At 37.7% G+C, this 27,372-nt stretch overlaps 1 protein-coding gene across 5 annotated transcripts in view; it reads right to left on the bottom strand.

Annotated features, from left to right (window-relative positions):
- Nucleotides 1–27,372, bottom strand: part of LOC145445178 (uncharacterized) — a 72,929-nt gene that overhangs the window by 10,705 nt on the left and 34,852 nt on the right. For 2 of the 5 annotated variants that reach the window (XM_080323320.1, XM_080323321.1), the window contains exons 57-104: nt 27,132–27,223; nt 26,886–27,072; nt 26,175–26,326; nt 25,977–26,112; nt 25,819–25,910; nt 25,189–25,378; nt 23,378–23,529; nt 23,178–23,313; nt 22,465–22,616; nt 22,240–22,375; nt 21,857–22,014; nt 21,663–21,798; nt 21,065–21,222; nt 20,870–21,005; nt 19,874–20,031; nt 19,680–19,815; nt 19,168–19,325; nt 18,974–19,109; nt 18,229–18,386; nt 18,034–18,169; nt 17,658–17,758; nt 17,362–17,551; nt 16,909–17,060; nt 16,713–16,848; nt 16,357–16,463; nt 16,112–16,298; nt 15,726–15,880; nt 15,170–15,302; nt 15,048–15,098; nt 14,832–14,977; nt 14,548–14,674; nt 14,396–14,484; nt 11,067–11,265; nt 10,739–10,866; nt 10,530–10,665; nt 9,880–10,052; nt 9,548–9,647; nt 8,848–8,936; nt 8,612–8,777; nt 8,289–8,431; nt 8,032–8,164; nt 5,521–5,687; nt 5,231–5,342; nt 3,878–3,966; nt 3,615–3,792; nt 2,858–3,003; nt 2,633–2,762; nt 2,123–2,265 (exon numbers count right to left, since the gene is read on the bottom strand). In XM_080323320.1, the coding sequence (XP_080179446.1) occupies nt 2,123–2,265; nt 2,633–2,762; nt 2,858–3,003; nt 3,615–3,792; nt 3,878–3,966; nt 5,231–5,342; nt 5,521–5,687; nt 8,032–8,164; nt 8,289–8,431; nt 8,612–8,777; nt 8,848–8,936; nt 9,548–9,647; nt 9,880–10,052; nt 10,530–10,665; nt 10,739–10,866; nt 11,067–11,265; nt 14,396–14,484; nt 14,548–14,674; nt 14,832–14,977; nt 15,048–15,098; nt 15,170–15,302; nt 15,726–15,880; nt 16,112–16,298; nt 16,357–16,463; nt 16,713–16,848; nt 16,909–17,060; nt 17,362–17,551; nt 17,658–17,758; nt 18,034–18,169; nt 18,229–18,386; nt 18,974–19,109; nt 19,168–19,325; nt 19,680–19,815; nt 19,874–20,031; nt 20,870–21,005; nt 21,065–21,222; nt 21,663–21,798; nt 21,857–22,014; nt 22,240–22,375; nt 22,465–22,616; nt 23,178–23,313; nt 23,378–23,529; nt 25,189–25,378; nt 25,819–25,910; nt 25,977–26,112; nt 26,175–26,326; nt 26,886–27,072; nt 27,132–27,223 (6,701 nt within the window). The remainder of the gene's footprint in view (nt 1–2,122; nt 2,266–2,632; nt 2,763–2,857; nt 3,004–3,614; nt 3,793–3,877; nt 3,967–5,230; nt 5,343–5,520; nt 5,688–8,031; nt 8,165–8,288; nt 8,432–8,611; nt 8,778–8,847; nt 8,937–9,547; nt 9,648–9,879; nt 10,053–10,529; nt 10,666–10,738; nt 10,867–11,066; nt 11,266–14,395; nt 14,485–14,547; nt 14,675–14,831; nt 14,978–15,047; nt 15,099–15,169; nt 15,303–15,725; nt 15,881–16,111; nt 16,299–16,356; nt 16,464–16,712; nt 16,849–16,908; nt 17,061–17,361; nt 17,552–17,657; nt 17,759–18,033; nt 18,170–18,228; nt 18,387–18,973; nt 19,110–19,167; nt 19,326–19,679; nt 19,816–19,873; nt 20,032–20,869; nt 21,006–21,064; nt 21,223–21,662; nt 21,799–21,856; nt 22,015–22,239; nt 22,376–22,464; nt 22,617–23,177; nt 23,314–23,377; nt 23,530–25,188; nt 25,379–25,818; nt 25,911–25,976; nt 26,113–26,174; nt 26,327–26,885; nt 27,073–27,131; nt 27,224–27,372) is intronic. The other 3 variants (XM_080323322.1, XM_080323323.1, XM_080323324.1) reach the window with 3 other exon arrangements.

Here is a 27,372-nt window from a genome sequence, read left to right as displayed (position 1 = left end):
TTGCAATTTTTGCATATTTTTTTACAGCTTCCTAGATACTCAGAATCTATGTACTATGATGTTTTAAGCTGTTTGGAGCGATTTTATAGTGCAACTTTTTGCAACTTTTCTCTATTTCTCATACCAATTTTTACTGCAACTTTTATCAAATATTGCGTCAAAATGTAAAGGAGTGATTTGAAAATTTGCTATAAACTATTTCTAGTATGGTTCTAGTTCTCTTAGATTTGCATAACAAAGAGTTATATGATGGGTTAGCTGCATCGCACTGTGTTATGACACAATGGCTTGCAAGAAAAAAGTTCAACTACCCAGCCAAGCACGACCGTGTTCGAACAATATGTAAATAGATCGTTTTATCGATACTGTCGTTTAAATTTGAGGTAGTTTTCCCATTCCACGAACGCCCAGGCGGGGGACGGCCGAAAATGACATTTAGCCGATAGATTTTGTTAAAGTCGCCAAGAGTGCGTTTCTCTGCAACGCCTTGGGTCTAGGGGATTTGGGGTGTGGTATTTGACTTGTTTTAGGGGGAGGGGGTTATAGCTATGCAGTTTGGCTTTTTGACGGAAATTATTCCCGCATTGCGTAATTTTCTCGCTATGTGCCAGTAAAAATGTAATTTCGTGTGTTAAATGGCAATAAAGTAACAAATTTGACAGCTCTGTAGGAGCTAGGTTATACAACGGAACCTTTCGAGTATCGCATACCCTAATAATTCAACAAAATTTATAAATGCAACTTTTTACTGCAACTTTTGTTCAAAATAAATGCAACTTTCTTACGATTTTCGTGCAACAAAAACTTGCCCTAATTATAACTTCACAATGCAAATTGAATATACGAATACTAGTCAACGTTCAAGATTATCGGATGAATATCGGACATATCGACCTTGCCTACAAACACCTGTGATATTCATTTTCCTCGCTAGTCCTGTTATGTTATCCTTTATTTCATTTCATCCAGTGTGCATGCCTCTGATTTACATGCTCCAGGCCAGGAGTCACCAACTCAAAATTGACAAATTTTCCAAGTGAAGCAATTTTCCAACTTGTTACGAGCCGGCCGCCAGCCAAGACATAGCAATATCAAAAGGCAAAGGTTCTTCAATACTGCTCCGTTGATCAATACACCATTTCCATAACCTGTTTTCTTCCAGTATATGTCCTGGTTGGCTACATGCGACCCGTGGGCCGTGAGTTGGTGACCCCTGCTCTAGGTCAAGGTGGGTGTCTCAATAAAACACTACTCCAAGTCATTTCGGCACCTTCCTATCCTCAATTTATTTTGCAATCCTGTGGTGTGTAGATCTGATAAAATTCCAATATGATGAATGAATGAAAACTGCAATGGATATTATGACTACCCGCATTTAAACTGAAAAGTACTGAATCAGTTTTCACAAAATCTGTTGCCAATTTTAGTCTTCTTAAATTCTAAAGCACGCAAGTGGATAACATTAGCGGATGTTCCCTACACCAGAAGATATGTTGAGATGAAAGATTTTGGAAAAATGTAAATTTTTCATTCAACGTTAGTTCAGATCACTGCCATTATTTGATTGCACACCAGCTGCATGGTTTAAATCTGCATTGAGCTGAACAAGATTAATTTATCGCAACACTCAATATCATAAAAATTACAAAAGGACAATGAACGTTCAATGTTGAAATTACAACTATAAACTATCAGACTAAACGGTCTTTATTCAAGATAAGTAAATATATGTGACTTATGCCCCTTTCCAGTGCTTGTCCCCGGGTCATAATACCCACACAGACGACAGGAGCATTAAATTATTGCACGTCAACTAGTTTTCAGGTCTTAAGCATCAGCTTCGCACCAGATGACAACTAGGTCGTGGTTAGGACTGGCCTAAACTGATGACCTCTTTTTAGTCTTCGGCTGCATAAATTTCACAGTTAGGCTACTCACATCGACAGCAAGCTTTCTGGTACTAGATCACAATAGGGGGTTCACGCAGCCCCCCCAAAAAGTTTGGGGTCCATTCCAAAAAAGTTTGAAAAACCCTGAATTACACTCCATTGTGTCGGAATTGCGAGTGTGAGTAGACAATATACAATTCCTTAAAATCTGTAAAAAGACAATACAACCATACCTCTCTAATCAAGGGAGGCAGCAAATTATGTATTGATCTGATACGGAAGCCAAGTATCCCGGCACTGTCTTCATCCGAGTAGCGAATATAAACAGCATTTCTAGAAGCGTTGAACACCTCTAGAAGCTTCGGCTCTGGTGATGCTGCAAAATTAAACACAAATATAAAGTCAACCATGATGATGACGACACACATATATATCAAATATCTAGTATTTTAACAAGCATTGTGTTAAATGATAAAAATTACCTAATACAAAACCGGACTAAGGTATAAATTGGCACATGTGAACTGCAGGCAAACGCATGAGGCTGGTGACACCGTAAAACCAAAACAACAATCAGGTACATTAATTCTCAACATTTTTACATTTTTTTCTTAAATTACGGAGATTCAAAATTTTAGGATGATATGTCACCATGGCATTGAATAATTTCATGAATTTGTTTTGACGTCTTTCAATCTGGTATCGTCGACAAGGACTAGCGGAAATATCATGAAATTTTCTACCTGTTGAAACAGTGCGTGTTGTTTCACCACTTTTCCTTTCACCACTCTTCGCATATGCCGTTGCTGTGTAAGTTGTATTCGGGGTGAGTCCAGAAAAAGAGATATATCTGTTCCTGGGCGAATACTTCAACTACAAAATGGATGAGATTTTGTTATAAATTATTCTGTCATGAGTAGATGAATTCTGAACTTGAAAAAAATTCAAACAAAACTTTCACACTTTACCCTTTTTGTCTGCACATCGTTTGGATCATCATTAGCAACCAAAGTCACCATAAATTCGTCTGCTATTCCAGAGCCTGGGCTTATTTGCAACTGAATTCTTGTTGCCTTTGACTCCGATACCGACATTACTCTGATCTTTTTTGGATCTTTTAAAAAGTAAAGCACATATCATAACCAATAACAAGTACAAAAAACATTCAGAAAATAAGCTCATAATGAACATGAATTTTGATAATAGAAAAAACACTCAGAAAGTAGAACAGCCAGTGCGAATTATCAAGGAATATGTATGATAAAATCTAATATAATATTGTAAATTAATTGTATAAGTCACTAACTATGTAATGGAGCATGATACCAAAGACTGCCATGATACGAATTGACGCGAATTGCATAAATTAATATATGAGAAACTGATGTAGGTGCACCCTAGGATCTTTCAACCAATATTCACATTGGTAGCCGCCCATGACTCAATTTTGAGTGTCAAACAGAATGAATTCAAAGCATATCATTTCCAGGAGGCCATGCAAAGGCGAATTCACAGTAAGTCATAATTTCAAATTTTTTTCTATGAGGAATTCAATATCAGACAGTTCGGTATTTGAAACATGATAATCTCAGCAGAGGCAAATTTATAAAAGTTATAAAACGGGCAATTTTTGAGGAATTGAATAAACTGATAATTGCACAAAAGAAAATCCAAAATTTATACAGTAAAATTTTCATTGGGCACCAAACAGTGATCGATACTTACACACAGTGTCCCTCAATCTCACAGATTTTGACCAGGCTCCATTTGCTAAATTAGCTATACTGATAATATAAGTCCCGCCAGGTATCACTCCTTTGGACAGCACAAAATTCGGTCGCTTCGCAGAACTGGAGTACAATATGGAACCGTCTGCTGCATCAGTAACATTAATTTGATAGTCCTGAACAAATGCACAGCATATGTCATCAAATTACAATTAATCCTGTTTTCCTTTCTATAATAGCAAAATATAAATATTCGCTCACCTTTACATATTGGGCTTCCTCCCATGATACTGTGAATCCATTAGAAGTTACATCAGTCACCCGTTCCCCAGTTGGATGTGGTAAGGCATCTGGGTCAAGGAAATGCGAATCTTGGATTATGCTTAAAGGATCTTCAATAAAGCTATTACAGTATGTGATAATCTATTAATTCAGAACTGGAGATTAACTGGATTTTGATATAATTCAATATCCTCAACAAAGGTTAAGTGATATCGGTTTCTTTCTTAAGCATGTCCACACCAAGTATAAAGTAACTTTGTTAAAAATCTGTATAATAATAATTTATTACTGTTACTGGTGTCGATAAATATTTATAGGTCTTATTCTAGTACCAAAAGAGATTTTTTTCGCTGTAAATTCACATGTATCTCAGTATTCTATAATTGTAGCATTCACTTTCAATACGGACATATGTTGGTGTTCAAGTCGACAAATCTCCACTGGGTTATTTTGCCTAACACAGTGGTTATCAACCGGGGGTCCAAGAGCCCCTAGGGGTCCGCGAAGCCTCTAAATTTTCGAAATGGTTGATGACCTAATTTGTATTTCTTCAAATTAGAGAAATCTCGAGGCAGTTTCACTTCATGACTGCTACACGTTCAAGACTCACATCAACAGAATCGCCGTTTGAGATGAAACATCATACTGTACAAACTCATTTTAATTGCCAAATAGCCAATAATCTACTGACAGAAACATATTGCTGTTTATGAGACGTTTTATTGTGGTTTGTCGAAAAACGAAAAAGTTGGAGTAGTAGGGTAAATCAGGGTGACTTCAAAATGTTTGCTAATAATCCATTATCTCCTGTGATAACCATAACCACTATTCCAGAAAAAACTTCAAGATGAACTGCTAGATAGAAATGACTAGGCTGGACGTTACATGCTCATTAAAAAACCTGTTTTTGTGCCATTTATGTTGTGATCATACCCAAAGGTGTCGCCGAAAGAGTTACGCCTTATTATTACATTCACCACCACCTATATTTGTGGAAATGGATTTTCTGAACTCGTTCATATCAAATCGAAGGTACGGGTTTTCAAGATACGTTTGAGTTTCTCAAGAAAGACAGCTACAGAAATCGCTTTGAAATAAAAGTATACACCATTTCTACATAAACATTGTGTTGTTATTTTCAAGAAAAGGTATTTTGTTGCTGTTTATCACTAGCCTACAGTTAATATATTTGCACAAGACCGATGACGGTTGCGCGTTAATTGAGCTAAATTTAAACCTAAACTTTGGGCGTCCACTGGTGTCCGTGGCGGTCCAAACGGAGTACGCGAAGACAAGCAGGTTGAGTACCACTGGCCTAACGCAATAACTCACCAGAATAAAAAAATTCCTTATAAGATATTGTATCCATATTTCCAGTAAGTTCAAGATCAACTGTGTATTCTGTTCCAGGAATCAGGCTCTTGTCTGTCTCTACAGTGTAGAACTGAAAAAGAAGACAATTAAGCTAAGAATTCCTGGCATACATTTTCATGGTGATCAGCCTGTGTTCTCAATTAAATGAAGTAACAAACATTTCACCATGACTTGATAACGTTTGAGGATACCAGATATTTCAATTTGCCATCCATTTCTAAGAAGGCATCAAAGCCATGAATAATTACCATTTTGTTGATGTCGTAGCTTGTCGCCCTGGTCTGGTTGTTGATTACGTCAACCGCATTGATAAATGTCAGAAAATACTGCAATCCATCAACATGCTCTGCGTTGAACCAGATAGTGGCTGATATTGGTGTTGCGTCAACGTAGATTACCCATGGTTCAAGGGCATCTGTTGAGAATTCAATTGAAATATTCAATAATTGAAATGAACCTCACCGATTTGCAGATACAGGATGGGAAATTTTCAAGATATCGTCGCAGTGGAATCAAAGTATCTTATGTCCAGTTTTAAAATTCTGAAGCTCCCTTTTTTAAACTTGAAACAAATCGACTTCTCGAAGATTTTTGTATTTCTTTCGGGCATATCTTAGCCATGGTTATGTCTGTCTCCGTGTATCAAAGTTAATCGGGGCATATATATGGCTGAAAGAAGATGAAAACTTCACTCAAAGTTAATTTTCCCAAAATGTGTCAAATGGACATAAGATACTTTGATTCCACTGCGACGATATATATATATATATATAATTTATCTTAAAATGATATATTCCCATGTTGCACTGATTTGGGTTAGAGCAGGGGTTCTCAGACCTTTCTTGGCCGTGGCCCATTTTCTGATTTAAAAATGTGCTGTGGCTCACCTGATATCTTGGAGTCATAATCCTGTTTAATTCGTGGTCACGGACAGCGCCAATATGCCTATTTCTCTAAAATATGCGCATTTTTCTCTAACTGATGATATTTAAATCTCGATCTCCCGGGATATGAAATCGCGTGAAGCGCGAAAAAAAATTCAAGTTGAATAAATATCGTTCAACAAACGACCAACGAAATAATCTTGGGCCCCTTCGAGCTCCCCCAATTGGGGATGTGGGTGCGGAAGGTACGGCCCTGGTAGATCATAAGCTAAAACTCCTAAGTATATTATTTTCGTCCGCTGCTCCATTCGCGTCGCGAAACACAATGATCAGATCCCCGCGCTGTGTGATTGGACTTTAGTGATACTATTGTGGGGAATATTATATTCATGCTGGGCCAGCATCGAACAATTCATTGGTGAATGGGGTACTGCAGAGAAGTGGAGAAAGATTTTTCAATATGCATGATGTACTTTGCATGTCTTGTACCAAAACAACTGAAGTTGCGATATCAGAATATTCAATCCAATGATACAATCAATTCCTGTGACTCTTTCAGTATGTACAATGATTTCCAGGCCGGACATTTTAAATCGACTGGAAAATATTATTGCGCTCCGTTAAATCCTCAATCCATTAAGATTCGTTGTTGCGGTGGTGCAGTATACCTCCGCCAGTAGTTGCTAATAATTTGCAATTATGGCTATGTTTAGCTTGCAATAATACGGCCTGCCGAAGTACAATAAATCAGTACATCAATTGCACTTCATTGCGAGTTCATTGCATACCCCTTTCAACAGAATATGACATATGACCCTGCCGGAATACTTCGTTACTTCAGCATTATCTTCCAGTTATTGTACACTTGAAATTATTTTAGTTGCTGTTAGTCGTAGGTTGTCATAGCCAGTAGAAAAAGCCACCGTTTCTCCCTAACGTTTTCGATTTGTACATGCTGACTTCATGCGTGCCACTATGTCTAATCAGAGTCGGATGAAAAGCTTTTTGTAGCCTACGTATAATTAGATAATACGATTATATTTTTAGCGAATAACATAAGAAATATAACTAAACTTACATTAATTCTGAAATTTTCTGAATGGCTCTGTGGCCCACCTCAAAATGCTCTGTGGCCCACCCTTTGAGAACCCCTGGGTTAGAGCAATGCTTTTCAACCTTAAACCCTAACCCTAATAGATGTTGTGAGAAACTCTTGCACCCCTGGACCCTGTACAGTGTACACTCACGGCCTTAACATATGTATAAATTAAACATATGTATATAATTGACAATGAGGTTGTAGAGCCATTTAGCTGGAGACAAAGTGACCAACTGCTGTTGCCATATCAAAGCTCAAAGTGGATTCGATAAGCCAAAACCATCGACATACTCACAGAACATGATACTACAATACTACTGCTGTTGCTTACGGCCTTTACTACCTAACTACGAGTGACTTCAATTTTCAATATGTTACAAAAAATCTATCCACTCAACAAAGAAAGGGTTAGGCAGGGACTGAAACTGACATTCCTAATCACTGTGCTAACTTCACAGATTGGGGATCTCATTCCAGATTCCCAAAATGGCTGAATATTACAGAAAATCATCGTTCTTAGTGCTGGATGAATCAACACATGGATTGTAAATTCATGATAGTTGGCTTCTTGATCTAGGCCTTGATTTGATCTTCCATGCACTCCAAAACTATGTCATGGACGCCAGTAGCGAACCCTTGGTTTAGTGTGACAAGCGCTGTGTGATACACCCTTTTACACCATTTCATACTGGTGCACACCGGTTGTAGAGCAATGGGATAAAGCACCTGTAGTAAAACGAATAAATTGTTCACTGAAATCAAATCCATAGCATTACCTGTCTCAAATTGTATCGAAGCGCGTTTTCCCAGTTGCTGCCCGGATACAGGCCAAATTTCAACCTCGTACTCAGTCTGAGGCAGAAGATCTTTGAATTCGAATGTAGTTTCGCTCTTATCGATATCGATCTCCTGAAATATCACAAAATATCGCACATTCATGATTTTCATATTTTAACAAAATTGTCATGTCCAAAACGATACACTAATCTTACAACCACTAATTTGGCTTGATGTGATGGTATTTGTATGTAACCTGTATTATTTCTTTTGACCCTTTCATTCTGATGATAGCTTCATAACGACTCTGAACACCATCCTCAGGTGGACGCTCAAATCCGAGCTCAACTTTACTGTAATTGGTAGAAATCATCCGTAGGCCGGTCACTTCCTTTGGCACTAGTGACAATAGCATTGCATGTGAAAGATGCTGAATCAGTATCAATAACGGGAATGCATCAAGGTCCCAAGCAAAGTATATATCATCACCATTGAAATGATATTCGGCTGTCGGCTGATGCACAAAATTATTAGGTCCATAAAACAGTATGCTATGTAGATATGAAACATTAAGCTTACCAAGAGTAACTGTGGTTTTTATCTCCCTTGATGATGCTTGGTTAGCCAAATTTGAAGCAGTCACAGTATATGTCTCTCCTGGGAGCAGATTTTCAAAAACTCTCAATGGTTTCTCGAAATCACCTCCATAAACCATAGACCCATTAGTAACATTGATACGGTATTCCTGCATTCCGGTGGCAGATAGTACATTATAGTCAAATGTTATGGAAAAACCTAATTTCACTAATGCTCACCATCACCAAATTTACTTCGTCCCATTGAGCAGTGAAAGAGTTCGTGGTTATATCAAAGAAGCGTATGTTTGTTGGGATTGGTAATTGTTCTGAAATGAAAGATTACATATACATTCAGAGTATGTACATGCTTTTTATTTACATGTTCTAGAGGACAAGGCGTGTGTATTCATGAAAGACTACTACAGATCGTTTCGTCTTCTTCCAACCTTTTCATCTTATGGCAATCTTGTAGTATTTCAAAATGATGACATTATTAATTAACTGAACTTAGGTAAACACTCCAATTCAACATATTGTGTGGTAATGTTAGAATTGAGATGTTCTATCCGAATAGTAACATTACAACTCAAGATATCAAGTATCATCATAACATAAGGATTCATGATAATGCTATCAGATATTGATTGTACAATCAAACTCATCATTTATATGATATACCAGTACATACCAATTGCACAGGACTATTGAGAAAAGACGACTGCATGTCAGTTTGATTTAAAGCAGCAAAGTGAGACAATTGGATATCGTAAATTACACTATTTAAGAAGACTCTCATTAAACCGCATATAAAACTGAGAAAAACGTCTTATAACTCAGCACAAGGACTGTTTGTTATAATAGAAATAGAAAATAAATAAAAATCATAATGATTAGCTGACCATCTTCCCCCACAACAGTGCAGAGGTATCAAACTCACCTGTTTTGAATGATCCAAAATACCGAGTGTTGGATACAACAATTGATACATTGTATTCCGTAAATGGCACCAAGTTATTGCCAGTTCTCACTTCGTAAAGCTATTAGATAAATGTGGATTGATAAGGAATAGAAATTTAATAAAAGAATAAATCTTGCAATAATTAGATATTTTGATAGTTATGAGATGAATACACTGTTGCAAAATTCCATTGATAGAACTGATAACTAAATTCCATTCGGCGAAAGTGTGACTAACAATCACAATAGCCAAGAATATTTGCAATGTCAACACTAATTCCACACTAAACACCAAAACATAAATGTCGTTACAGTTTTGTTTCTCTCCATGGTTCCTTGGTATGTCCTTGGCGGATGGTTGGGTGTCATCAAAAGCAAGGTATAGTTATTTCCTTCCGTTGGACTTTCAACAATGAATTTAATGATTGCAGAAACGGGTGTGGCTTCAACTCGAATTTCTCCCGATTCTTGTTCCTCCAAAAGCCCTGAGACGTCAATGGCAATATAAAGCTTTGAAAGAGTTGCGCATAGCAAAAACCTGCGGAAGCACATTCAGAGCATACTGTCATTGGCTTCAGAGTCCTCGACATAATAATTGCACTACATTATATAGCAATACCTGTGTGATAGTGATCTAATTACTAAAATCTTGGTCTACCAGACAACATTTTGATCTGTTCAATAAACTTTATAGACCATTTCTTTATGGCAATACAACAAGTTTCTTACGGTGATTTTGAAACAGGTGAGCACGAGAGTGAATAATGACCAAGTATTGATAAAGATAATAATTCGAGGCAAGTTTTCCCTATTACAGATTGATGTACTTTGACAACAAGTATGATAAATTCTGCCACCATTATCAAATAACTCTCTTTGCGGAAATATTTATTCGATTCAAATACACATATGAATGGATAGGTTTGATTCACCGCTGATAAAATGAATTGGACTTTTCATACCTGTCATCACAGGTATACTCCTTCGTCTCCCCCTTTTCCGACCACTTTGTCCATACATTTGTAATGTGTATGTAGTGTTAGGCTTCAGATCATCGATATCGATTGGAATAAGATCACCCGAATCCGATGGTCTTATCTACAAGATAGCACGATCGTGTATATTTGTATCATTGTGACATTCGTTGTAAAATTTTGTTGGCTTTACTCACATATCTTATTGGGTGCTCTGGTGATATATACAACACGATGTACTCGGTGTAACCTTTGCCTCTTTCCAACTCAAGTTCCACTCGAGTTGGACCAACACTGATCACTTTAGCATTTACACGTTCCGGTTCTAAACACACAAATATTCTCGAAACTTGTATACAAAACTTTGAATTGTCAATAACATAGCATGGAGACTGTGAGATTGAAAAAGGGAAATCAATTGCAAGGCAACGTGAAAGCAAAAATAATGTTTCCGAAAATATGTGAGGAATAATTGAATAGTTGAATAATATTTGTAGATCATAACCAGGCAAAACAAGAACTCACCTGTGATTTCATATGTGCTGCGTGATTTTGATTGGCCATCTTTTCCAATATTGGTAACCCGAATTTCATACAACGTTCCTGGTTCGAGCCCGTCAATTTCCAAATCGTCATTATTGGGTTGAGTTTGATTGTAAACTAATTCAGGTCGTTCCGAAGGATAAGTAGGATTCCCAAGATCAAATACTTCAACAATGTAGTACTGAATAAAAAAAAAAACAATATTAAATGGTACAATATATCAGAATAACCAACCAGTTTTATCGTAGATAAGAGCAGATTCCTTCTTCTGCTTATATCTAGGTACCAGGAAACACATTTTGATAATAATCAATGAGCTATTACCAATCAATTATAAATCCCATATCAATCACTATTCTGTTTTGTCTGTCAGATTTTCCGGTGTATGGGTTCTCTCTGGCCTGGAACTGGATGGATTTTGGTTGTCACTGGGTGCGTTGTGGTGTGAGAACCGTCAATATGGCATGAGTTAGGGCCTATAAAGTGCTTCAACCACCAAACTACGGCGGCTGTCTCACTTGTCAATTACTTGACTTGGTTCAAATCCGTACAAATTATCAAGTATATTTGCAACTCTCGAAAGAGGGAAAGACATTCCACTAGATCAGAGGTCTCAAACACGCGGCCCGGGAGAGCATTTTGTGTGGCCCGCGACGAAATTTTGGAATTTCAAGTATTTAATAATATATTCAAGTTCGATATATCTTTTATAGATATAAGAACTTACATTTCACCCTAAAACTACAATGAAAATCACTGAAATCTCAACAAACTTCACTATCACATCACTTTTAAAAGCTACCATGTGGTAGAAGAACAGCTAATACGTCACATTTCTAGTTCATGACGATAAAACATGCCCCGTTGATGATTCGTGACTAAAATTTGTGATTTGGCTTGGTGCGACCTTCTCGTAAAATTACTCGATTTCAGATTGACTGGGTAATTAAATAAAAATGACTCGAGTTGAGTCGGATCAAACTTTAAATTCAGAGAAGGACTTTCGACTCGGAACAGTGACTTGTTAATCCAGTGGCTCCCAACCTGTGGTACGCGAAGGTCTGCCAGGTGGTACGCGAGTATAGATTCAGTTTTTTTCGACCGACGGGAGTTTATTAGATCAGGTGAGGTTGAACACAAAGATTGTTCTCCAATAAACTTCAGCCTTAGCATGGCCTCCTCGTACTCGACTCTAGCTTCTCATGCTATTCCCCAGCTGCTAATTTTCCGTTCTACGTGGGAGCAAGGATTTTCATCTCCGACGACTCAAGTCAAAGAAACGGAACCGACTTGTTGCGCCCATGCATGACTTTCGGTGCGCTGTGAGCAAACCGATGCCGCGCATCGACCAGCTAGTGCAGTGGTTCTCAAACTGGGAGTGTGAAAGCATCTGAAGGGGGCGCGAAGCTGCGGCCAACTGAAACAATTTTTCACGCTATGCGCGATTTACCTTCATTTCATTGTTTGGCTATGTGTGTAGTCCTAATTGCATATTTGAGACTTCTCTTATCAACTGCCACAACCGTCCATGCCATCTAATTATTCGCTGGGATTGCTAGCATTCTGGTTGCATTTTGTGATATGACGATAACGGTGGGCGCAAAATTTTTCATTATCATAAAGGGGGGCGTGTCTAAAAAAGTTTGAGAACCGCTGAGCTAGTGGAAAATAAACAAATGCAGCCATCGCATTCAATAAATTGACGTTTGTTGTTATCTGTTATTTCATTATGTTTTTCTTCTTGTGACTGGTGGTGAAAAAACAACTCCATGCATCCCATCAACCCTGGCTGATAATGCCAAGTTTAGTAGTATTTGCTATTACGCCTTGCATAGGTCAAATACGTCATTTTGACGTCACAAATCACGGAAACATTTTTGACCACCTTCAGCGCGCGTAACTTATGTAGGTGGTACGCGAGCACTGCATAAAACCTTGAAATGGTGCGTGGGTGAAAAAAGGTTGGGAACCACTGTGTCAATCCTACGGACGCAAAAATCGATGAAACTGTCATGGAAATTGCGATATATCAAAAGGTTGTAGCTTGCGTTGCGTAGGGTATGTAGCTATCTAATCAGGTCCATATGGCAACCATTGCCATTCTATGACTCCCGTGACGTATAGTTGGTTACATACTGGGTGTTATTTGTTGTTATTATCGGCGGCGAGTAGGGTAGTAGTACGCTCTACAGCTGTAACACCAATGAATTATTTGCCGATTGGACATTTCTATTCCAGGGGCTCTTAACCAGGGTTCGTAGACCCCATCGGGGTACGAAGCACCATATCAAGGTGTGCGAAATGAATTGTGGAATTAGGCCAATATGCTGTGGAATATGTTCTTGGCCAATTTAGTTCAACTGAAAAATAGTCTTCGCGCTACGCGCGATTTTATGTGAATGGGCTTTCTGATTTTGATATTGGTACCCCATCAGAAATTGTGTTGAAAATGGACAGGGGCTACAAGAAATCTCATTCGAAGCACAAGGGGTACGATCGCTAAAAAGATTAGGAAGCAATGCTATTACTATGGCCTAATAATGATTGTCTTTAAGTTTTTATTGATATGTTCCAACAATAACCGAAGGCAAAATTTAACACTGCTTTAATTTGACGTTGGCAATGACAATAACAATAGCCTATACTTATCATGACTTTATCGAAACCAGGAATAGGCTACACCGATCAAATGCTCAGATATCAGATCAATCTTCAGTACATTCTAAAATATTCTACATAAAATTGTGGCACGTTAAAGATCCACTAGTTGCAATATTATAACCTGTCAGTATTACGATGTCATGATGCATTCTCTCGCATAATGTCTATATCTCATTAATTAAAAAAATTATGCCCGGCCCCAAAACAATTTTATTCAAATATTTGAAACTGTGATTTTTTTCCGTGTCAAGCGTGAATAATGCAATCGTAAATTACATTTCCACGATGTTTGTGGAATGCCTGTCTGCAAGGTCCCGTCAAATAAGGCCTACTTGGAAATTGTATATTGAATATCCCTATTATTGAGACCTCTGCACTAGATCAATCTGGATGATGAATTCTGTGAATATACTGAATATTGAAGATATTTACTGACTGATGGTAAGATAGAACGTCATCACCAGGAGCATAGAAATTGACATTATCATTATTATGCAACACTGCCACTGAATTAACAATATAGGTTCAGGCATGGGCATGGGCAGCATGGCTAAAGTTTAAAATATATGATATATCAAAAAGTATGTATTATATCATGCTGAACAATATGTACGTCCACCTTCTAATATCACTTATTTGAAATTCTATACCTCTGAATCTGGCGTTGCTCCCCATGCAACGACAAAAGACTGAGATGTCACCGAGAGAATCCTCACATCTTTTGGTGGCTGCAGTTGATCTAGACAGTCAACAGATTGTGTAAATATTACGGGGGGAGTGTGAAACAAGTGAATTGACGCACATTTTTGACTGGTGCGAAACCTTCTTTCCACCACAGTACGATTGATAGCAGGATCGCTGTGAGAAGCTTCAATGACGAATGTGTATTCTGTATCAGGCTTGAGTGAATCAACAAAGTGATGGTAGACCTGCATAAAACGACATAAGCCAATCAGAACTGTCATAGATACAGTGGTAAGATCACTTTAGACAGAAAACACTTATACAGCAAATTCACTTACAGCTTGCACTCTACGTTAATGAAAAAATAAAATTCGTGTCTAGTCCACTAAATTAAACTCATACCTCATTAACACCAGTGGCCGGTATCCTGATTTCATCAACATTTTCGGATGCCTCCCGAAGGACGACATTATAATGGTGCACACCTTCCAGATTGAATGAAAATCGAACAGAAGCCGATATGTCTGAGACATTCGTAGAAATTTCCCCTGCATGGATGAGAGTAACGCATTTGATATTCCCCACATTTCGAAATCATAATTCAAGTATCGCACTTACATTGTGAACCGCTTGGGCCATCCGATGTGTCGTTGGTGATGTCGGTGGAAGCTGTTTAGGATAGAAGAATTTTGATGTAGTTCCGATCAATTTGTCATTAATTAATGAACACTCATACGTACTCGTTGTGAATTCAATTGTCGCTTTATCACTTTGAGTTCCATTTCGGATGTGATATCCCATTATTGTATACGAAGCGTTTGGTTGTAAGCCGAGAAATTCTATTTGGTTGAAGTTAACATGCCATGGCTTCCGCTGTGTAAGAAAGATGAACTCAAAGTGATAACCTGTTTACACAAAACATGCAATACTCTTTGCGCGGCAAAGAGAAATATATGTATGAAAAGATACAATCCATACAAGATATGTAGAAATCACAAAGACATCATATTAAGAAAAAATGACCTTTCTCATTGACCGCATATAATCAATTAGGGGTCCCATGAAGTTGTGGAAGTAGTAGTGGGTTAGGAGTTCTGGGTTCAAGATAAAGTTAGCTAGTTTACCGGTAGTTTGGAGGTGAAATTTATGTATACATCTTCAACTGTAGAAAATAAAAATCGTTTTATTGAGTTTGAACTTCAAGTAAGCAATCCAAAATTATTGGCTGATCAGTTCTGGAGTCGAACACTTACAACCGGTCGACAAATTTGGCAGTGTTTCATGAACTCAACTTACCTCCACAGAATCGAAAGGAACGTCCATGTTGCCAGTAAGATAAATCTCAAACATGGCTGAGTCAACTACTCCTTGATCCTCCTGTACAGGGATGTAGTTAATGACCGTATAATGGCTACCAATACGTTCAATTTCCATTTCCGGAGTAGGTGGACCTTCGGAAAATCAAGATATCAGCATCATCAAAAATATTCGTGAGATTTTTGATGATTGAAATCACATACTACAAACAGAATAATCTAAAGATAAAGTATACATTGATAGCAACGTGAACTAACATGAGTACAGTGCTCATACCGTATTCGCATGCTACGAAATGTTACAGCAGTCCAAGTGTGAAACACATCCAGCATTATTCCATTACAATCGCGATAATTATAACTTACTGATCATCAGTCCAATTCTATCTTCAGCTGGAGCATATCCAGACACCAGATTCCGAGCGACGACATAATATATCCCTCCTGGAATAATACCATCGACCATATAAATGGCAGGTTCGCTCATATCACTGCTGGAGAACAATTCCCGCGTAAGTCCGTGTATGTTTTCAAATACCTTGGCGCCATATTTCTGAAAAGGCCGACGATACAGTTGGTAAAAAGATAACACAGTGACATAATTCATATACCTCGACATCACGATCCGGTTGCCATCTAGCAACAAATGAACTACTGGTAATATCTTCAATGCGTAAGTTTCTAACCCTGGGAACACCCACTTGAGAATCAGTCACATCTGAAAATTGGCATAGATGTAGCGCAGTAACAATAAAAAGATAGCGTGACATGAGAAGATATGTTATAGTATAGTCAAGCATAATTATTATCAGGCCACAGGGCGGTTTATTTTTGCTTGGATAGGCATTATGTGACGATTGCAATACGAATCAGTAATGAGTGAAATATTATGGAACAGATAACGCAGATTTTACCCTACTGCAATATACAGCTAATGTTTTGCATTGTTATCATATATTCAACCTACTAGTTTGTACTTGTATCCCCCTTGGCTTGCTTTTTAAATCTCCGTTCATGACAACACCAGTGACTACATATCTCGTACCAGGAATGAGATTAGTAAATGTAGCATTTTTTGAAATCCGCAAGTCGCTAGTTTCCAGCTGGAAATAATGTCGAATCAAATAGATACGCAATCGTTGTCAATTTTGTTTCAGACTTACTGTTATTGTTTCTAAAACGTTATCAGGGGATTCTGCTGCTGCAATACTCAATACAACAGTATCGAATTCGGAACGTGTCGGCACTTCGAACTCCACAGTAATCACTTCTTGCTCGATCTCTATAGGATTCAGTCTTGCCAAAGGTAAGGGCTCTAGACAAGAAATATTTCAAGGATGTAATTACTGAATAGCCACGGAAAACTTGGCGGCGAGAAATACACAATACACATTTTGAAGCAATACATTGACGAAACGTATTCCAGTATTTCCGATTTTGTCAGATATAAGGAACAGAAATATCCAATTTTTGCCACGAAAACATGCAGTGAAATATCATACTGTGTGTCATACTTCAGTCAAGAAGAACCTGAGTTTTGAATGACGTATCTTCATTATTTAATTTTAATAAATTGAAAATGGCTCCATAAGAAATATGTTAGCAGTGTGCCTTACCTATTCCCTGTTGCAAAGATAGGATTGGAGATTGCCGGCCACCAAAAATATTGGCAATGTTGATGATATAGGACTCGCCAGGAATTACTGGGAATTCACATTCAGGACTGGTTGAGGAATTACTTGAAAACCGACTCACGACAGGATCCTGGCGGCTCGAGTCAACTTCCAAAAGTTGACAGAGGAAATTCTAAAAGGTAAGCAAAGATCACAGAATTCAAGTACGGCCACCACTATCGAAATATTGATTGCAGAAATGGATAATGATAAGCAACTTGGCAGGAAACATGACTCACATCGGCTGATGTGGGACGAACCCATCTGACTATAAACTTGTCTGGCGCTTGGTAGACATACACAGGATTTTGTGGCAGTACCAGGGTAATTGCAACATCCTCTGCAATAAACGCAATGGAATAGATGTTAACTTTGATTGTACAAATAGGAATTGAACACAAGGAAACAAAAGTTGCAAGTTTAAAATGTAATTGATTTATAATGAATCAGACAATTTATGATGGAGAAGAAATAACAATATATGTAAAGTCCCTCACGAATTGAGAGCAACATATATACCTTGGTTCTATTAATGCTATTTGAGTGTTTCCTAATCAATCATATTGCAAATATTCTAATGCAGCTGTCAGGGATAATATAAAGTATTTTTCAAACCTGTAATTCCAGTGACATTCATTCGTGTACTCTCCATTCCTCTGTAAGTCAGATATCCAGTGACAACGTATTTTGTAGATGGATCCAGACCAAGGAATGATGCAAAGTTGGGTATCCTCCCGCTTTGCATTGTTACCTAGACAGATCCATCGTGATATATACCATGAATGTTGATAACAATGAATCCGCAATTACCTGTTTTGTTTCGATAATATCTTGTGGTGCGTCAGCCCTTGCAATATGTAGCATGATAGCATCAAAGGGGGTATTATCCGGCCATTTGAATACAGTCGTCAACACATTTGCTTCGCGGTTCTGAATTTCCAGACTGACCAGAGATGGAGGAGGGCCGGCTGCAAAACGACATATCAATACATATATTATTTTTATTGAAAAAGTTTTGTTATTAGAAACTTATTCAGAACATTTAATCCCGACGTTGTGTTTTATTCTTGAGTTATCGCAATATAGGGAAGCTCAATTACCACACGAATATTGAAATCCTGAAGATGGTATTGGACCAGACTCAGACAACTAGATAATTTAAGTTGTCTAATTTTACTAAATTAGAGCGAAATTTCCGTAATCTAATTTTAATCTATTTTGTAAAATGTTTCTATGCTTCAATTCTAATTCTAATCTAATTTGTGAAGTGTTCCTATGCTCTAATTCTAATTCTAATCTAATTTGTGAAATGTTTTTATGCTCTAATTTTGATTACAGTCTAATTTATTGTTTTTCTGAAAATGCCTCTGTGTCCATTTCTCTATATACACATCATGGATTTGTAGCATTTCCAGTTATATGTTTGCAGAATGACGGAATCATATTTGGAAATGGCAGCCTGAGTAAACAACGTAAGCATGTCCTATAAATATATAATATAATGCTATCATCCGATCACGCAATAAAACATACAATGAGTTGAAATTTTCCTCACTTGTTCGTGCGGGAATACTTATTGTAGTACTTTCTACATTTCCCCGTTTTACATAACCGTATATTATGTAATCGGTGTCTGGCGTCAGATTGTCGAACAATGCAGAGTTATCGATTCTGCCATCTACTATTTGTAACTGCAAGAAAATGTATCTTTGTAGAATTTTCATCTCTATAACCACATAAAAATCGCACCTCTTTTGTATCAAAGATAACATCGGGAGAATCAGCTTTGGCAATCTGTAACACGACGGCGCTAATGCGAGAATCAATTTCCAACTGGAAAAATGCTCGCATCGATGTAGGCTCAATATCCCGGATATTCAGTCCAGTGAGTGGTTCAGGCAATCCGGCTATCATTTTAAATATTCTGTACCGTTAGATTTTTTGCACACACAAAGTAAAGATATATTCAATATGATAGTACCATTACCGGGAACTAAGGAGGATGAACATAATTTTGCTATATTCACAGAAATATGATGTATTTCACTATAGGAATTATTGTCTACAGCCTGGAACATGATTACATGATACATGCATACTATAAAACGCCAGTTCTAAATAAAGCACATAATGAACCGCTAGTTGCAATAGCCTATTGCTATTGGCATCTGTGAAACCAAAACACAGATTCCAGGATTTCTATAGACAGAACTTTACTAGGTCGTGGTAAAAGAAATATCAAGCATGGTAATTTTCTTGACCTGTTCGTGCAGAAATAGTTATTGGAGTGCTTTGCACATCCCCCTGTCTGACAAAACCAGATATTATGTAATCTGTTTCTGGCATCAAATCCTCAAATAATGCGAATGTATCCAATCTGCCATCCACTATTCGTATCTGTACGAAATGGATCATTTAAGAGCTTTTATCTCTTATATAGAAGAAAAAAATTCACCTCTTTTGTATCAAAAGTAACGTTAGGGGAATCAGCTCTGGCAATTTGCAACAGGATGGAGCTAAAACGAGAACCGCCTGCCACCTGAAATGTGGCTCGCAAGGATGTCATCTCAATATCCCGGACATTCAGACCGACCAATGGTGCCGGCAATCCAGCTGTCATTGCAAAATTCGTTGTCACTATATTTCAAGTATATGAAGGAGAAGAAGATACTGAAACATGCGCTTTTGAACAGTAACCAGTCTGATCTTCCAATTTTCACATCATAAAATGGTATGATGCAAATATTTCAAGCAGGTCAAACATGAAATACTATAACATGGGCCATGATCTGACTTTGTAGAACTTGCTTATCTCGGCAAAATATGCAAAATGAAGGTTCCCGTCTGGGGTGATTTCTATATATATCTATATACCAGTAACGTATTCGTAGCCTTTCGGGTTATGTTTGATTTGTTCTATGAAACATGGTTCCAGATTATTGTCATGCACAAATTGGAGTGACTGAATCATATTGATGAATGGCAGCCTGACAAACCAGCCTAGCTGTGCTCTATAACACAGGGGAGATAGCGTAGTGGTGACAATAAGCGCATACCGCCCAGGCGAACTGGGTTAGATTCTGCGTCGGAGGTCATTCTAGGCTCCTCTTCCCCGCGTCAATGTTCTTACGGCGGAAAAAAAGCCCAGAAAATGACCGGATGAAACAACGCACTCACGAAGAATGGAAAGAGCAAGAAAGAGCCGCGGGAAAGGAACTGTGACATTGGGCACTAGGACGAGGTGGATGCTAGATTAAGAGACCGCAACTGCGGCCGCAACTGGTCATTCGGCATCCTCCTATCTGTTCATTAGCCTACATCGCATTGTGTCTTGTCGCATTGTCGTGTGTGTCTTGTTCAGATGAAAATATAAATCTGATGATTATTATTGAAATACATAATAGAATGCTATCATGCAACACATTATACAATGAATTGAAATTTTTCTCACATGTTCGTGCGGGAATACTTATTGTAGTACTTTCTACATTTCCCCGTTTTACAAAACCAGATATTATGTAATCGGTGTCTGGCGTCAAGTTCTCGAACAATGCAGAGTCCTCGATTCTGCCATTTACTATTTGTAACTGCAAGAAGATGTATCTTTGAGAAATTTTTATCTCTAATAAGCACATACAAATTTCACCTCTTTTGTATCGAAGATAACATCAGGAGAATCAGCTTTGGCAATCTGTAACACGATGGCGCTAATGCGAGAACCACTTTCCAACTGGAAAAAGGCTCGCATCGATGTAGGCTCAATATCCCGGATATTCAGTCCAGCGAGTGGTTCAGGCAATCCAGCTATTATTTCAAATATTCTTTATCGTTAGATTTTTGCACACACATCTTAAAGATTCATTCAATATGGTGATTTCCATTACCAGGAGCTAAGGGGCAGAATCATCATTCTGTTACATCAGCAGAAATGTGATGTATTTCACTGTAGGAATTATTTTGTACAGCCCAGAATTAGACAGGATCATGAACATCATTGTACTACAATAGCGAAAATGTGATGTATTTCACGGTGGGAATTAGTTTTTACAGCCTGGAATAGGACTACATGATACATGCATACTATAAAACGCCAGTTCTGTATAAAAGCACATAATGAACCGCTAGTTGCAATAGCCTATTGCTATTTGCATCTCTAAACCAAAAACACAGATCCCAGGATTTCTATAGACAGAACTTTACAAGGTCTTGGTAAAAGAAATATGAAGCATGGTAATTTTCTTGACCTGTTCGTGTAGGAATACTTATTGGAGGGCTTTGCACATTCCCTTGTCTGACAAAACCAGATATTATGTAGTCTGTTTCTGGCATCAAATCCTCAAATAATGCGAAGGTATCCAATCTGCCATCTACTATTCGTATCTGTAAGAAATGGATCATTTAAGAGCTTTTATCTCTTATAAAGAAGAAACAAATTCACCTCTTTTGTATCAAAAGTAACGTTGGGGGAATCAGCTCTGGCAATTTGTAACAGGATGGAGCTAAAACGAGAACCGCCTGCCACCTGAAATGTGGCTCGCAAGGATGTCATCTCAATATCCCGGACATTCAGACCGACCAACGGTGCCGGCAATCCAGCTGTCAATTGCAAAATTCCTCACCAGTTAATTTCAAGTATATATGATAGGCAAAGAAGATATTTTCACATCAGTAAAATCATATGGTTTTTCTCTGAAACAAATAGATTGTATTGGTCAATGTCGGTAGCAAATGGAGAAAGACTTTGGAAAACATTGAAAATGCTTTAAATGTAAAGTGTCAATGTCAAATGCAAATTCAATAGGCAGGATATCAAGTTTCAACCTGTTTGAGCAGGAACACGAGTCGGTGAGCCGTCAACACCTCCGAGTCTCAAAAACCCAGTAATGATATATTGAGTCGATGGTGTCAGGTCCTCGAATGTTGCAAAGTTTACTATTGAGCCGTCTTCCACTGTCATCTGCAAAACAACAATGCACAATCGTCGCAAATGATCGATAATAATTGATAGATGGACCATGGATTGAATGAAGTCATAGTCATGGGCACCTCTTTTCTTGTCAGGATTGTTGCTGGAGAATCGGCTCTTGCAATTAGCAGCACAATCGAGTCGAAGCGCGCTCCGTCCGGCCATGTGTAAAAAGCTTGCAACGAATCAGGCCTGATGTTGCGAACATCTACATTTCCCACTGACACATCAGCTGTGTTTTAAAATATGTGGCATACCTGTTACTTTCTCATACTTGAAAATGTGATATACACCAGGCACATAAAGAAAGATGGGTAAAACTTTTGTTTTTTATCTTGAAAATTCTAGACAATCCATTTTTTTTTAAATTTTACAGTACTGCAGGACACGGTCTTCTCAAAACCTCATAACTCATGTTGGAGCATTATTGGTTATCCCAGTACAACCTGAAACCATCGTAACTGAACAGAATCAACCGCTTACTTGATAAGATTAAAGAGTGACAGATTTCAAGAAAATGATTTGACGCAATCTATAAATAAACATGAGAATACTCAGTATGGCGGGTGTTTTCAGTACAGGCTGCAAATATCACACTTGCATATTTCTCCAAAAATATACTGCAGAAGAGTTGAGTGCTCCCTGTGATATTGACTAATGATGAAATATAAGTACTTCAACATCTGATTATTTTGGCTTGAAGGTTCTAATTGCAGTAAAATTTACATCAGACCATGGTATCTACAGGGACTAGGCAGTGCTTCATACTAACACTTACATAAACAAAACTTACCAGTTTTCACTGAAACCATTCTTGGATCACTCTCCAATGTTCCGCTTTTCACAACACCAGTTACAACGTACTCAGTAGAGGCATTAAGCCCTTGAAACTGCACCCTATTGTTAATGGCTCCACCCTCGATTCCCCGCTAAAAATCGAATATTTTCCATAATTTAAAAGTTGGATATGTGGACACTAAGAATATTTTCAACCTGTACTGTTTCGATAATAACGTCCGGGGTATCTGTTCTGGCTATTCGCAGCTCAAAAATGTCAAACAACGATTGTGACGGCCATCGGAATATCACAGTGACCGAGTCTGTTTCCGTACTTGCAACATCGAGACTGGTCATAGGTAGCGGATCTGTGAAGATTCATAGTTTTTGAGTTTATGATATTTTCAAAATTTATAGTTCGTTAATTGACTGTACCGACAAGTGTTTGCATAAAAGATGGATTTAAATCAAAATTTGACACAATCCCGAGCATGATAGCAACTGTAGGATTTCGAAAACATTTGAGTTGAGATTCAGAGTCTGTATTTTCTTCCCTGTCTTATTATTATGAGAAATTTTATGTACTTTTATTCGGTATCCAATCAAATTCCAGAATTTAGATTTATGCAAGGGTAAAACACATAAGTTACAAGACCTTTAATTCCGAGGTGGTCAGTATCGAAGTACTTCTACTTTTTAAAGTACTCAAGTAGTTTTCCTCTACTTCTGGTACATATTCAAGTAGATCTGATTTTCTCTACTTCTACCTCTACTTCCTAATATTTTGAGATCTGCTCACTTACTTTTCGCTATTTTCGCTATTTTCAGTTTGTGAAGTAGAAGTATAGTTTGATCCCTCGATACGAAAGATAGCCTGACGAATTTCGGGGCTGTTTTCACGTAGTACCGGCATTCAATATTCATATCATCTGAGTCAATCACAAAAATTTTGTTGCGCTTTGCGCACAGCAGTTATGGAGTGACAAATATGGTTACACGAAAGTATCAGTGAATATAATTTATGTACCGGATTGCTTGGTTCCGCTCATATCGCATTGTCGCCCATATCAAATATTTCATTACGGTAAATATGGCCTACCGTTTTGCAATCCAGCAATTAAATATCATATCGCAATCTAGCAGCCCATGACGTGTCTTGCTAATCCGGAAAATCCGACTTTTTTAATGTTAAACCTGTTTTCGCAGATCACCTTTAAAGCATTATGGACAAAAGACATGAAATATATATTTTATTTTAGTTTAATTCCGAGTATCATATTTTGAGTTCTAATTACTTTCAGTTCTTTTGTCTGCAGAACATACATGTTAAAGCATGAAAGAAAGTGTAGTAATGCCCTTATTTTCCGAAAATAAAGCTACATCAAATATTAATTTTACGATTCACAATATTTGTTATTAACGTATACCAATCGCGCAAAGTGTTGAAATCGCATCCGATACAACTTCGCCTAAACCGGAAGCCTTATAATATGGGGTAGGGTGCCATGTCATGATATTCTCTAAAACGGGGTCTTATAGTAAACAAAAAGTTAGTATCGCATTCTCATATCAATACTATAATTTGCATCCCATGATGCGAAAGAATGCTTCTGTCGAAAATTGATACCTCCTGGGATACATCAATACGAATCAAGCTCTCCGTACTATCCGCATATAGCTCAATTTGCAGCTTTTGACAACCCATGCGAACGAATCAAGACTGTTTTCAAAACTACTTACTTACTTGAGTAGATTTAAAGTCAGTAAATTCTACTTCTACTTCAAGTAGTTTCAGATTGCTTATGGAAGAAGTACTTCTACTCGTACTTGAGTAGATTTTTTCGTCGCTACTTCTACTTCAGTAGCTTTCTTCGCTACTTTGACCACCTCTGCTTAAATTGCGAGTTTGGATATATGACTTGTCAGGATATGACCAGGATCAATCAGACTGGTATCATTGTTGCACTTATAACGTAGCTCAACGTATTATATGCAAATGTTCTAAGATATATGTTAAGTTGACTTACCGATTGCCTTTACTTCTGAGACTCTCTCCGACATGCCATGCGTATAAATGTTTGCGACTGAGATATTTAAAACTGTGCCAGGGCGGACAGGGAATTGGCATATTGGAGTTGTCAATAAGGCACTTTGATATCTTGTAGATGGCGGATTTTGACCAGTTTGGTCGATCTCAGCGGCTCGACAAAAAAATCGCTATAACACAAGATGATTTGTATCAATAAAAAAAAAACAGAGAAATACATTGTGAAAGTGTGAGTATCCTAGTCATTTAGAATATACATGTATAAAATGAATCCTGCTATTCTAACTGACGCTTTTTCAGACAAAGATGTCAGAACATTCTGACATTCAACGTGCTTGCATAATACATTGCACAGCAGTACATATATCACGTTATGAGATATTAAATAGAGAATTTAAATAAAAAAGAAATGGGCCATTACTTTAAATTAAAACTTTCGGTAATGTAGAACCTAATCCTGCTAGTGGTTTAAGGTGCAATTAAAGTAGGAGTAGCTCTCCGACCAATTTTCTTCAACGAACTTACACCACTATGAATGAAAACTACAGAATATTCATAAATTATACTCAAGAAAGGATTGCAAAGAAATCATCAACTGTCAAATTCATACTTCTGCCCCTTCTGGTAGCTCCCAAGTTACTTTCATTGTATTTGGCTGTTCCAATTGATATTCCACACCAGTAGGGGGTACCCTTTCGACTTCTGTGCATGATCGTATAAAATATCAATGGCAATAATATACTTTTGAATCTAAAATAATGACTCTACCTGTTTCTTGAATAATCACCAGAGGCTCGCTCTCCATATCAAAACTCTTAACGATTCCTTTGATAACATATTTCGTTGCAGGATCGAGGTTGCTAAAATCGACTACTCCATTAATAGCACCGTTTTCAATCGTTCTCTGTAAAAGATACCGAAACGGTATCAGTAATTGGAAAAACTGACTCCTGAATTCTGGCAAACCGTGACTCGGTCGATGATTTCGTCTGGCGAGTCCTCTCGTGCTATTGTAATTTCAACAGCATCAAAAACTACACGTGGTGGTGTCCTGAAAGATACACGAATTCCCTCCTCTCGAACAGACATCGGAGTTATTTTGGTTAAAGGCAAAGGAACTGAAAAGAAGTATAATCCATGTCCATGCAGAAAATTGGTTTAAAGAAGTATCAGCTCATTCTTTTCATAACAAGATATGGGTATTGATAGTATTCAATGAGAATTAATATATTGACATTTGACAGGTACTGCTCAGTCTCGAACTATTAAATACAGCTGTTGTATGTTAACACCTGGATTGAACGTAATGACCCCAATGTAAAATAAAATATTAATTGCTGAAAATTAATTTTATCCATATCTCATTTTCACAGTAATTGCACATCGGATTTAAGAAATTTCTTTGGAACAAAAATTTCATCACAATATTGTATCGATCAAACAAACTAATGCAATATGTTATATTCAGCATCACGTACCATATAATAATCTCTCTCCCAGTCACTCTGTTCTATCTTGTATATTGTATTAGGATAATTTATCGTTTTAACTGGCGCATTTGTGAGAAAATTGAATGGGCTGATGAAACCAAGGTCACATTATTACAAATTGATTCTCAATGCATAAATTTCAATTGTATAAGAAATGCAATCATTGATATGCACTACAGAATCTCACCGATATTCATATCCTTATGCACTTGTTCAGACGGTCGCCGATCGTAGATGTTAGCGATAGTGACAGTATACTTCAATCCGGGTACCACGTCAAATTTACATTCTGGACGTACGGCATCAGTAATACGCGCACGCAGTATCGAAGTGTCTTCAGCAGCATCAACCTCACGTAACTGACAGAAGTAGTTCTGCCAGACAAGCAAAGGTGAATAGATGGAATAGTAATACCGATCACATCACAACTTACGTCTGCTTTGTCAGCTTCATCCCATGCAACGGATAAAGAATTTGGTGCAGAATAGTCATATTTAACATTTGCTGGCGGTGATCTTCTGATGCCTGTAGAGAAATACCTTGGAGTATCTTCACACTTAATACATTCACTAATCATTTTTTCATTTCTATTTCCCACATGACTTGGCAAGCACTAACTAGCCTACCGTAGCAACTTGGTTCTACAAAATATGAATAATGCTGCGGGCTTGACA

Source organism: Botryllus schlosseri, chromosome 8 (assembly GCF_051294905.1).
Source record: "Botryllus schlosseri isolate E-star chromosome 8, Bs_hap1, whole genome shotgun sequence".
NCBI classification, from domain to species: domain Eukaryota; kingdom Metazoa; phylum Chordata; class Ascidiacea; order Stolidobranchia; family Styelidae; genus Botryllus; species Botryllus schlosseri.
This window is presented reverse-complemented; position numbering and strand designations above follow the sequence as displayed.